The sequence below is a fragment of the Acinonyx jubatus genome, chromosome E3 (assembly GCF_027475565.1).
Source record: "Acinonyx jubatus isolate Ajub_Pintada_27869175 chromosome E3, VMU_Ajub_asm_v1.0, whole genome shotgun sequence".
NCBI lineage: Eukaryota > Metazoa > Chordata > Mammalia > Carnivora > Felidae > Acinonyx > Acinonyx jubatus.
Window position 1 is genome coordinate 17250935 of NC_069398.1, and position 13342 is coordinate 17264276.

At 49.4% G+C, this 13342-nt stretch overlaps 1 protein-coding gene across 1 annotated transcript in view; it reads right to left on the minus strand.

Moving 5' to 3' along the window:
* Window positions 1-13342, minus strand: part of GTF3C1 (general transcription factor IIIC subunit 1) — a 74941-nt gene that overhangs the window by 61015 nt on the left and 584 nt on the right. The window contains exons 2-5 of the mRNA XM_027051143.2: window positions 10904-11113; window positions 4561-4737; window positions 3781-3924; window positions 855-951 (exon numbers count right to left, since the gene is read on the minus strand). Of these exons, the coding sequence (XP_026906944.1) occupies window positions 855-951; window positions 3781-3924; window positions 4561-4737; window positions 10904-11113 (628 nt within the window). The remainder of the gene's footprint in view (window positions 1-854; window positions 952-3780; window positions 3925-4560; window positions 4738-10903; window positions 11114-13342) is intronic.

Sequence of the window (13342 nt, forward strand, 5' to 3'; positions counted from 1 at the left end):
TCCACTCACCAATGCAGGAGGTGAGGAGCAAGGATTATTGTTTTTTGTTTTTTTTAATGTTTATTTATTTTGAGGGACAGGGAGGGGCAGAGAGAGAGGGAGAGAGAATCCCAAGCAGGCTCCAAGCTCAGCATGAAGCCCAACACAGGGCTCGATCCCACGAACCACGAGATTATGACCCGAGCTGAAATCCACAGTCGAATGTTTAACCTACTGAGCCACCCAGGCGCCCCAACCCTGATATTGATGATCAGATTCCAAATCACGGTCCTTTGTGGGCTAATCACTATGACCCAAACAGGCTGACTTTAAACTTCAGGTTGTAAGTTCCGCTGTCTAACCGGCAGGGCAATTTGTTTCTCTCCCCCGTCTAATGCTGGCTCGGCCGAACACTGTTCGAATCAGCCTGGGGGCCACATGCCCCCTCCGTGCTTTCCTCCTCCCCCCACCTCTACCGCGGGGCCCAGAGACTAGGCTGGTGGGTAAGCACTTCTCTCCCCGTGCCGTCACACTATCATTTCAGTATTAAACCAGTGTGACGGAATTAGAAGTGTGCTCACAGAAGCACCCCTAAGTGCCCAGGTCCACCATTCCACACGAACTTATACCGCAGGGCCTCGAGCAAACCCTGGGGAAAATGGGAGCCAGCCTAGGGCAGGAAGGCCTTCGATGAAGGCCTGGGCACTTTTTCCTTCTGTGGAACAAAGGAAGATCCCACTCACTTCAAGGTTAAGGACGGTTAAGTCTGTGAACAGGGCTGATTACAAGCCACCATCAAGGTACACTAAACAAAGATGTCCAGGCTGTGGCACAGTTCAGTCCAGCCCAGAGCACAGGCGGCCTCGGGCACTTACCAGCTCTTCTCTCAGCCTGCCCAGGGTCTCCATCTGGTTACTCCGTGTGCTCAGCACACCCGAGAGCTTCTCCATGAGGATGTCATATTTGCTCCTCCTATGAGAAACACAAAACAGCTTGTCTGGTCAAACCTATTGCTAAAGAGTGCCTCGCAAGCCTTCAGTGACCACATCCCAAACTACAGAACCTTCATCTTCGGTCTCGGCCACCATCCAGCCCACAATGCGTACTTGGTGGGGCAGAGACCGGCTCTGAGTGGCTCGGTCACATGGCCAAGGGCACCTAGGTAGTGGCCGTGTATAAACTAGACCTTTGGGCTGCAGCCGTAAGGATTCTTCAAAATACCTTATGTTTTTATAATAGCATCAAGTTTAGGAAGGACCTTAGGTATTTCTATATAAATCGCTTGGTGAAGGAGGGGATTATTTCATAAAGAAGTGAAACAGGTTTTCTAAACTTCAGACTCAAGACACGAACGTAGGTCCTTGCCCACATCCAGCGCTCTGTTCGCTATATCATGATGCCTTTGATTCTGAAGGCTGGCCTCTACTCTGACTTCACTGGCCTGATCAAGCCCAACCCCCAACTCATTTTTATTGTGTAGAATCATAAATGACTGCCTCCAAGCTAATGGCCACCAAGGAAGCTATGAAAGAGAGTGGAGGGCTCCCAACCATGTGTGCCTGGGGAGGCTGGGGGCAGGGTGTAGCTGGGAAGGTGACCTTGACTTTAACTGGTCACAAGCTCAGGGTCACGGAGGGCTTATGTATGGGATACAGAGTCTGCACCCACTTCTCCACTTCGACTGCCTCTCAACACATGAAAGGATAAAGGAAGGCACAGATATTTACTGCATGTGAATTAATACCAAGCACTGAGTCATGGCCATTTTCTAGGAGAAGAAACCGTGGTTCAGAGAGGACAAGTGCCTTTGCCCAAGTAAGGGGCAAAGATTTAAATACAGATCTTGACTTAGTCCACTGTTAATCTCTTCCACCCACAGCTGCCGCCTACACCAGGTAGCAGTCTAGTGATACTGTATTTAACTAGCGGAAAGTAAGACTAAATAAATAAAATGCAAACTGTCGAAGCATGATTCTCTCTCCAGTAGGATTTCTAAAATACAGGTTTGATGACAAATTTGGAATTTTGACAGGAATACAGTGATATCATTACTCCTGGAAATCCTTAGTCAACAGTCTGCCTACATGTATATCAAGCACTTTCTTTGGGCCCAGGCCTGTGCTAGGCAGTGGACACTGTCGACTTTAAAACTTATACTTAATCCTGAGTGTTCACTCACCTCCCACTTGGAGAGCATGCCTGGCCACTGGTAATGGGCAAGGTCTCTGTCATTCGGCTAGGGGTGAGTCAAAGTCATTCCCCGTGGTCCAGGGAAAGGAAGGGCCTGCCTACTGCCTCTCAAGGATTCCGTGACATTGCCCGACTCCACTGTGGAGCACTGGTGGCCAGGCGCTCGGGGGCTCCCGCTTACTCACCCGAGAGCCACCTTTTCCAAGGCCTACTCCAGCTCGATCCTTCCCTACCCTGGTCTCTGGATGTCCACCAAGGAGGCCATGAGGTGCCGGAGGGCAGGCTGAGGCCTGTCTCAAGCGTGTTGGAACACTGCTTTCCCCCGTTCCTATGCCAGGCAGTCACCCCAACAGGGAGCAGGAAGGAGTCAGAGACTCACTCCCAGAAACCCTCATCCTCAGAAGGGAATGTACACATCTCACCACCCTGCTATACTGGCTGGACCAGGACCCAAGGCTAAATAGCAACGTCATGCACGGTGATCACTCAGCACAACCTCCACATCTCACCGTCTAGGCTGATTATGAGAGTCGCGTGTTGGAAAAACATGCCAATTTTAGATCGGATACAATTCAATCTCAATTCTGTCACCAAAACAAATCTGATTTGACTGATTTATTTTTATTTTTATAATCCTCCCCAAATTTCACCAAAATGTTAACAGTCCCTATTGCTGGGCAATGGGGTTACAGGAATTTTTTTCCTTCTTTTCAATATAATCTCCAAATTTTCTAAATCAGCAAGACTTATTTTCACAATCAAAAATAGATAGTAAATCTCTTTTAAAAAGCTATAGTCTAGGGCACCTGGGTAGCTCAGTCAGTTAAGCATCTGGCTCTTGACTTTGGTTCAGGTCATGATCTGATGGTTCATGAGTTCAGGCCCCGTGTCAGGCTCCTCACTGAGTGTGGAATCTGCTTAAGATTCTCTCTCTCTCTCTCTCTCTCTCTCTCTCTCTCTCTCTCTCTCTCCCCACCCCGTCCCTCTCTCCCATTTGTGCTCATGTTCTCTCTCTCAAAATAAATGAAGTTAAAAAAAAAAAGAAAAAAGAAAAAAAAGCTAGTCATGGGCACCTGGGTGGCTCAGTTGGTTGAGCATCCAACCCTTGATTTTGCCTCAGATGATGGTCCCAGGGTTGTGGGATCAAACCCTACATTGGGCTCCATGCTCAGCGTGGAGCTTGCTTAAGGCTCTCTCCCTTGGGGCACCTGGGTGGCTCAGTCGGTCAAGCGTCCCGACTTTGGTTCCGGTCATGATCTGATGGTTCATAGTTCAAGCCCTGCTTCGGGCTCTGTGCTGACAGCTCAGAACCTGGAAACCGCTTCGGATTCCGTGGCTCCCTCTCCCTCTGCCCCTCCCCCACTCGTGCTCTTTCTATGTCTCTCAAAAAAAAATAAATAAATGTTTAAAAAAAACTTAAAAGATTCTCTCCCTCCCTCTGCCCCTCCCCTGCTTGCGCATGTACATGTGTGCTCGTCCTGTCTAAAATAAAAGCAAAACATAAATCAATAAAAGTAAAAAGCTACGGTCGTGCTGTGATTTAGCCTCCATGGTTTGTAAAGGCCTAACGCGCAGGGCAGAACGGAGTGCTTTGGCGTGCACACGCTATACCTGTCCACGTGAAACCGATTCAGGAGGAGGAGGATCGAGTGCTGCTGGGCTCCGGTGGGCAATCGGATCACATGTGACTGCATCGTAATGAGCCCGTTTTTGTTCAGAATTTTCCGGTGATAGTGGAGCTTCCCGGCATCAACCCTGGAGGAGAGGAGGAGCGTGGCTCTGTCATTTTTGCTTTGCTGGCTGCTTTCCCCCAACAGCGCAGAGGGCCTCTCACCTGAACGTCAGTGCTAGACACACACTGTAGCACTGGCTAGTCCTACCCAGCCACTCTACGACGACAGTCACTGTGGGACAGCGGCCTTGAAAACAACAGCCATGCCTCAGCCTAAGAGCATAGCCGAGGTCCCCGGCAGAGGCGGACGGGGGATGGGGGTGGAGGCCCAGGGAAATGGGCACGGGACGGACGGTGGGGTGGGTGACGATGAGGGTTAGTGATGACACCATCAAATACAGGTGCCCAATCCTGTAGTGGCCAATAACTAGGGGGACTATACATCCTGGTTTGCCCGGCGGTCCCAATTTATGCCCACTGCCTTGGCCTTGCCCTGGGGCCCCACTCTCCACTCTCAAAATGTCTGGTTTAGATACTAAATTATAGGGTCACTCCAGGGTCTCTTCATACACAAAGCCCTGTACTCCCAGTCAGCATAGGTTGCAGACTGCCCCAGTGGCAGGGCTGAGAGGAAAGGGGAAGGAGGTAGGTCAACAGGCCCATGCTGGGGGGCAGGGCACAATCATCAGGGAGCCCTGTCAAGCGAATCATCCCCTCACTTGAAAGCAGTGCTGTGGAGGTCACGCTGGAGCTCGCCTTGCCACCGGGACCGGCCCAACCGCTCCAAAATGCAGTAGGAGAAGTCAGGGAGCTTCAGGTCGGGGTCACCCTCCAAGCCTATCAAGGCCCTGTACCGCATGTCCTGGGAGGCGACGATGATCAGTCTCTTTCCCCACCTGCGGATCAGAAACGACGACACAGAAGAAATAACTTTAAGTGATTTGAAGAAAATATGAAAAAATGAAAAAACAGGGGGTGCCTGGGTGGCTCAGTCAGTTAAGCATCAGACTCTTGGTTTTGGCTCAGGCCATGATCTCACGGTTCATGAAATCGAGCCCCACGTCAGGCTCAGTGCAGAGCATGAAGCCTGCTTGGGATTCTTGCTCACCCTGCCCCTCCCCTGCACACTTATTTATAAATAAACTTAAAAAAACAAACAAAACCCTGAACCTTAGAGAATCATTTTGTGCTGCTTCTTACAGCTTTACAATCCCCCCCATTAAGGCAGTTTCGGTGTCCAAACTGCAGCATTTGGGGTGAACAGAGCCAACCTTGTGTTCTCCTTATGTGGTGCCCTCCAAGGTCTCGTCAGGACACTCAGACCAAAGCCCAAACTCCCCAGCAGGGCCTGGTACATCCGATGCACCCTCCATGGCCCTGATGGTCCTCAAATGAGCTGCTTCCTCTGCCCGGGCTCCTCCCCGAATCTGTAGGTGACGGATTCCTTCTGATCATTGGGGCTACTGCTTAGACATGACCTCCTCGGGCCTTCCTGAAAGTCTAGCCCCAGCTATCCCCTACCCGGCCATTGCCACATTCTTCACAGCACCCGGCACTCTTAAAAATGGTCGTATTTTGGGGATGCCTCGGGGGGCTCAGTCAGTTGAGCGTCTGACTTTGGCTCAGGTCATGATCTCATGGTTGGTGAGTTCGAGCTCATCAGGCTCTGTGCTGACAGCTCGGAGCCTGGATCCTGCTTCGGGTTCTGTGTCGCCCTCACTCTCTGCCCCTCCCCCAGTCGTGCTCTGTCTCTCTCTCTCTCAAAAGTAAATAAACATAAAAAAAAAATTTTTTTTTAAAGGTAATTTTTTTTTTTTTTTTTTTGCAGACATTCTTGTCCATCTCCTCCCTTCAAATTTAAGTGCCATAAAGGTAGGCACGTGGTACTGACTTGTTCACTAGGACACCTTCAGTGCCTAGTATGATTGTAGTCTATAGTAGGGGCTCTGTGAGTATTTGTTAAGTGAGCAAACTAGCCTACCGAACTGGACAGATAAGCTTCAGAGTCAAAAACACAGGCACGCCTCAGAGATGTTGTGGGTTCAACTCTAGACTATTGCAAGAAAGCAAATATTGTGATAAAGCAAATATCACAATAAAGGTAGTCAAATAAAGTTTCTGGTTTCCAGTGCATATAAAAGTACATTTACACTATACTGTAGTGTAGTGTATTAAGTGTGCAATGACATTACGTCCAAAAAAACCAATGTGTGTACCTTAATTAAAAAATACTATTGCTAAGAAATGCTAACTATCATCTGAGCCTTCACCAAATTGTAATCACTGGTCCCAGATCACCGTAACAAATATAGTAACGAAAAAGTTCAAAATATTGAGAAAATTGGGGCACCTGTGTGGCTCAGTTGGTTAAGCGTCCAACTTCAGCTCAGGTCACGGTCTTTACAATTTGTGAGTTCGAGCCCTGCGCCGGGCTCTGTCCTGACAGCTCAGAGCTTGGAGCCTGTTTCTGTGTCTCCCTCTCTCTCTGTGTCTCCCTCTCTCTCTGCCCCTCTCTCGCTTGTATTCTGTCTCTCTTTCAAAGATAAACATTAAAAAAAAAAATAAAGAAAATATATTGAGAAAATGACCGAAATGTAATACAGAGACACGAAGCGAGCAAATGCTGTTGGGAAAAATGGTGCTTGATGCAAGGTTGCCACGAACCTTCAATTTCTAAAAAACGCAGTATCTGTGAAGTGCAGGATGACGAGGTAGGTCTGTACCGAACTGGGTAATCAGCGGATTTGTAGTCCGTTGAAGACCAGACCCTGGAAGAATCGTCAGCTCCTCCTAGTGACTGGAGGTGTGAAAATAATAGAGGCCAAGAATACGTCCTAGCAAGGCATTTCAGACTGAGTGACGTAATGGGAGACAGGCCTTGTGGTTAGATGTCTAAACAATAGAGCTAAGAAGAATTAGATGCTGGCCCAGATTTGAGGGGTTGGTAGTCCATGAGTTCTTATACAGGGACCCTCAGTGATGCCTTCCTCTGGGAAAGGGAGCGCTTCCGAGTGGGGGTATCTTGGTGCCAAGAAGTGAGTGAGTGAGGGGTTCTCTGCCAGCACACCCTCGTGGGATCTCTGCGCCAAGGCTTGGACCCCAAGAGTATGTGAATGGAGTGGGCCAATCTGCCCACTAACATCTTGTTAGCTTAAATTAGCAGATGAGGCCCAGTGGGTGGAGTCTCAGACTTAAGTGATGGAGACTCGGCAGAGAAACGGATTTCTTCTATCACATCCCTCAGACTGATGGTTCTCCTTCCTCCTACCCCACACTGGCTGGTTTCACTTCTACCACCAACTCGGCCAAAGACGAAAGAAGAGGTTGTCCTCCTTTTAACCTTACACTGTTTGTGACCTAAAATAAGTCTTCTGTAGAGTCATGGAAGTCGGCAGAATCCATCCTCAGAGAGAATGGTTGCGAACACGCATGAAAGAGACAGTCCACTTCCTGTGTGTGCACATCACAGACTTAGGACCTTTGCTCTCTCGTCCAAAACAGGTTCATTAAGTTAAACTGGAAGAGGTCAGCTGGGAAAAGAAAGCTGGAAAACTGGGGAACAGGTTTGCTGCTTTTCACACAGGCTCAGATTTGTTTACTACGCTGTACTGCCATAATCCCGACCGTTCCAATTCGCTGACTAAGGGACTCCTGCTAGGCTTAAAATGCTGAGTGTGGTCACCAGACAGGATGTCAAATACTGATTAAGCACAATGTAAAGTACCAGAGATGCCAAGATAGATAAAAGCGGTATCCACCTTCAAGGAGCTCACAGTCCACTGGAGGAGGAAGTCCAGAAAGTGAGCGATTATGCTATGATCCAACAGCTGTCAGAGAGCACCTAGGAAATGGCATATGTCCAGAGCCCAATTCCATCTAAGCTGTGCGTGTGAACGGAGCACAGTAACTAGGGAACGCTCTCACAGGAGGGGATGTTGAGTGAACACTAAGCTTGGGGGCGGGGGGGGGGGGGGGGGCGGTGAAGGGCAAGGAAGCAGAACCTGCAAGTTTCTGGAGGCACGAAGCAGTGCGCCTGTCCTGGGGGCAAATGGCCCGGCCGGGAAGCCTGGTGTGGGGTCGCAGGATGGAAAGCAGAAGGAAGGAGAGCCCGAGAGGTCAGTGCGAGTCCACATCCCAAAAGGCCTCACAGTGCCGTCCAGGGAGTTTGGATGCCATGACACAGGTCAGGGGTTAGAACTTCCAGACCAACAGGAGAGTCAATCAGTCAACATGCACTCTCAGGAGCCGATGTGGTACCAGGCATAGTCTAGATCCTAGAGATACAGCCATGAACAAACAAGAGTTTCTGCCCTCAAGGTTACAGTCTGGTATGGAAAGAGTGACATAAATAAACACTGAAGACCATTTTTGGTACTGACGTGAGTAATACGATGATGTCTGGGCAACAGGGACATACTTTTTGAGGAACCAAGTCCAAGGCTGAATGAAGAGAAGGGGGTGGGAGATGTGACGATCTGAAGCAGAATATTTTTAAGTTTATTTATTTGAGAGAGAGAGAGAGACAGAGAGAGGAGTGGCGTGTGCGTGAGTCAGGGAGCGGCAGAGAAAGAATCCCAAGCAGGCTCCGCGCTGTCAGCTCAGAGTCCGACGAATAGAGGCTCGATCTCACGAACCGTGAGATCATGACCTGAGCTGAAATCAAGAGTCAGACGTTTAACCAACCGAGCCCCCCAGGAGTCCTGAAGGCAGAAGACTCTAAGCAAAAGGAACAACATGTGTTGCAGCCCTGAGGAACAGATTAGCCCGGCGTGTTCGGGCCAAAGCACAGAGAGGGCTATGGGGGGAGAGCTGGGTGGGCAGAGGGTAGGCATATGGAGCCTGATGGGCCACTCAGCAGGGTGGGAGCACCAGGTGGGACATGGCTCATGGTTCTGGCCTAAATACCAAGGGAAAATCACAGTCCCAGAGAGAGAGCGCACAAGTCAGGAGGGGCAGAGAGAGAGGGAGACACATGATCCAAAGCAGACTCTGCTGACAGCACAGAGCCCGAGGTGGGGCTCGAACTTACAAACCAGGAGATCATGACCTGAGTTGCCGTCAGAGGCTTGACCAACCAAGCCACCCAGGCGCCCCATGGATCCTGTAATTTTTTTAAGAGGAGGTAGAAATCCAGATTTTAAATATTAGCAATGAAATAAAATTGAAAACAAACAAACCACCATGCTGGCTAAACAAAGCATGTCTGTGGGGGACATGCGGCCAGTCTGAGCTATCTGTCCTGAGTGACCAAGGCACTTTCCACCACAAGTCCATCTTAGAGAAAAATGTTCCATGCAGTGTGGAAAGTTCCGAAGAGGAGAGACAGTAAGAAGGGAGATAAGAGACTATTGTACTATTTTGAGTCCAAAGGGCGTTTGAGAAAACGTCAGAAGGTCAAGTCCACAGGACTCGGTGGCCAGCTGAACGTAGAAAGAGAGAAGGGGCCCAAGTTTGCGTCTTATACGGCAGGCGCGTGGGAATCCTCTGGAGCAGAGGGAAGACACAAAAGGGGCAGGAAATGGAAGAGCAGGCAAGTTTGGGGTGAAGGAGAGTGATGCTCTGACTTCTGGGCGCACTGAGGAAGAGGTTACTGTAACTCCACACACGGCACTTGACAGACGCCTGGGGAGCACTCAGAGCCCTGGGGAGCAGCCCAACATTTAAGGGGTGGAAGGAAGTCAGGGAGTCCATGAGGGAGCTGGTAAGGATCGGCTAGAACAGGAAAATAAAGCAGGAAGCCATGGGACAAAAGCTTTACAAGTCCTTGATGGGGTGGAGGGGGCAAGGAGGTTACGGGCCCTACAGTGTCCACAGGCTCATTACTAGGAATCTTCGGGGATAAGATTTCGGTGAAGTAATAAAGTCAGACATCAGGACCGAGAGGGCAGAGGTGAAGGGGACAAAGAGTAAGAGTGACTATTTCTTCTGGGAAGCTTGGTCCTACAAGCGGCAGAGAGAAAGAGAGATCTATGGTCACAGGGGATCTGAGGTCAAGAGAAGGTCCTGTTGTAAGCTGTGTGAGTCACGTTAGGGCTGAGGAGACAGCACCAGCAGAAAGGCAAAAGTTGGAAATGACGAAGAAGGGGCACCTGGGTGGCTTAGTTGGTTAAGCATCCGACTTCAGCTCAAGTCATGACCTCGAGGTTTGTGACTTTGAGCTCCGCATCGGGCTTACTGCTGTCAGCAGTAAGATCCTGTCTCCCTCTCTCTCTGCCCCTCCCTCTCAAAAATAAATAAACATTAAAAAAAAGAAAGAAAGAAAGAAAATGATGGAGAAAGATGAGCTTCCTGAGAGAGGCAGGGAAGAGCAGGAGGTACGGGGAGCTGGGCTGGGGGGCAGGAAGGGGGATGGGCAGAGGAGGAGGAAGAGAAGCAGAGCGAGGCCCTAGACAGGGCCATGGTTTCTGGTCACCTCTGAGCTGGGGGGTGGGGGTGGGGGGAGGAAGAGATGTGTAACAGCTGCAAGTTGAAGATGGAAGTCAGGAGAGTTCACACGGGCAGCTTCTCCCTGTTCTGTGAAGCGGGGAGGGAGGTGGGAGTGGGGCTAGGCTTAGAAGATGACAGGTGGAATGGACCACTCTGGGAAACCGGGGGTCCGGCCGGAGACTCAGGAAAGGACCGCTGGGCAGCAGGGGGCCCAGTCTCTACGAGAGTGATCCTGGGGACATCTGGGTGGCTCAGGTGGTTAAGTGGCTGACTTCAGCTCAGGTCCCGATCTCATGGCTTGTGAGTTCGAGCCCCACTCTAAAGCGCAGAACCCACTTTAGAGCCTCTGTTCCCCCCTCCCCTTTCCCTCCCCGACTGCCGCTTGTGCTCTCTCTCAAAAATAAATAACACATTAAAAAAAAAAAAAGAGTGATCCAAATGATAGCCTCCTGCCCTGCCCAACCGTGCCAGGACTGTGGATACAAGGGAAAGAGAAAGGCAGGTCCCTGAGCAAAATGAGCTGAGTGAAGAAGGCAGAGGCTTCGTAAAGGGCTGGCGAGACTCAGCGCTCTGACTGTGCACCCGACTTCAAAGTAGGAGGATTCCCATGAGTTTCTGATGGTGCAAATCAGTTACCTGCCAAAGGCCTCCACCATCATACAGCGGGGCTGTAAAGACTTGGTCCTGATGTCATTGGTTATGTTTTTCCTCTCCTTAAAGTACCGGCAAGAGCCCTGGATGCCATCTTTATTCTCTAAAATCATATGAATGGGGTAGACGTCCTCCAAAGCGACTGGATCCCTCCGGGACTCCAAGATTCCGGTTTCCAAGTCAATCTCTTCGTATCTACAAGAGGGAAGGCACAAATACCAAACCACAAATCAGCTCCGGAAACAGTACATACTGGGCCACATTCTTCTGACAACCTCCTGCTGAGACCAGAGAGAGAGAGAGAATGTGCTCACTCAGTCTTCCCGCTTTGCAAATGCAGATTAGAGCAGCATTCCTGCCTTTTTAACGCAAAGAACACAGGCCTTCCCAGGGTCCCCCAAATCCACCCTAAGAAGCTGAATGCTGGAACCAGAACCGTCCTACTGGCCCAAGTCGTGGTCTTTTGGTTTCCCTTCAAATCTGGTGCCTGTACATTAACAATTTTCACCTTGGGATCCTATGTCCTGCCTTTTCCCTCCAAACACTGACCCTGTATCTTCGCTTGTCTACCAAACACCTCAAATTCAAGGAGATCAAAGGCAAAGTTATAACTGCCTCTCCCCGCCCCCAATAAAGTCCCTCCTTTCCACTCTCTCCCAGTTGTGTCGTATCAATGTCATGGAGACATCTTTGACTTGGGTTTCTTCCTTTATCCAGTCAGCCAACTTTGTTAAGCTTTCCTTACAAACCTCACTCACATCCTGCTCTAGTCCAGTTGAGGCTAAATCCCACTTCCGCTTATTGGCCCTTTCCTCCTTTGCCTTCTGTGTGATCTCTACACTGCGTAACCCTCCAACCCCCAATCACATCTGCCAGGACACCGCTCTGAACTGCTATCCTCCATTTCTCCAGCCACACCTTCCCAGGCTTCTTGGAAGGTTCCTAGTCCTTCATCCAGCCCTTCCACGTAGGTGCACCTCAGGGCCATGTCTTAGGCCTCCAGGGAGAATCCTGGCCTACAACTTAAACATCCAACCATACGGGATGACTCCACATGTCCAGGTCCATCCCTCTCTCTGGCCTGCTCCCCCCTCCCCCGCCCCGCATGAAGCCACATGTTTACTAAACAGAATCTCCACTAGGGTGACCCAAAGGAACTTCAAACTCCATGTGTCTCAAAGTACGTTCAACATCTTCCCCACCTCCCCCAAGACTCAACCACTGTGCTGCCCTTCTGTGTTCCCTACCAACAGGGCAGGGCATCAGTATTCACTCAGGTACCCAAATATCAGGAACCAGAGGAATCATCCCTGATTCCCACCTCTCCTTATACCCCACATCCAGTCACCCAATCCTCTTTATTCTGGTTTCATAGGTTTTCATCTCACCTGCTTCTCTTATTTTCACCTGCACCCTGGTAAGCAAAACCATGATTGGTTGTTTGTGGCTGGATTACTAAAATCTCTCAACTTCACACTTTGCCCCTAGTCTGACTCGCCTTTCAGTGGCTTCTAACTACCCTTTCGATAAAGGATAAGCTATTTAAGTGGATTAAAAGACCACCCAATTCCCTCTCCAGTCCAACTGAGCGAAGGGCAGAGTGGGTTTTGTACCCCAGACTTTGTGGATTCAAATTGGGGGTTCTGGTCTTGCTAGCAGATGATCTTAAACAAGTCACTTAAACGCTCTGTGCCTCGATTTTCTCTTCTAAGGCTTTTGTAAAAATTAAATAACTCGCTCTATGTCAGGATCTTAGAACAGTCCCAGCTCACAACAAGCACACATGTAAGTGCCAAACATTATTCCTCATTCCCCACCTCCAATCCTACACTTCAACCAAACTTAACATATTTCTCCTCCTGCAGGCTTCACATTTGCTGTTTCCTGTCCAGAATACTCTGCCAAGTGCCCACCTAAATCCAATCTTTAAGTCCTGTTTTGGACAGTATTACCTCTGGGAACTTCTCACAATATGCCTTTAGAGCACAGATTCTACAGACGGATGGCCTGGGTTCAAACCAACACGTGGGTCACTTATAATCTTTGTAACCGTTGAACAGGTTACTTAATCGAAGGCTCAGTTTCCTCCTCTGCAAAATGGGGAAGATAACAGTACCTACTGCTGAGGATCAAGTGAGTTCAGTCCCCTGAAGCTCCCAGAACAGGATCTTAGGGTATAGTACTAGGCCAAAAATAAGCACTCCATAAATGCTAGCTATTATTATTATTATTATTATTATTATTATTATTAAGGTTGCTGTTATGCAGATGTCTAATTGACTTAGGCTCTCCAGTCAAGCACTGAATGAATGCCCCAGAAAGGGTGGTTGAACTCATCGGTCTCCAGCCTTGATCTGAACTCACTTCCTAACCACTACGGAAGAAGAGTACTCTTTGAAACTTGAAGAATATCCCGCCGGTCCT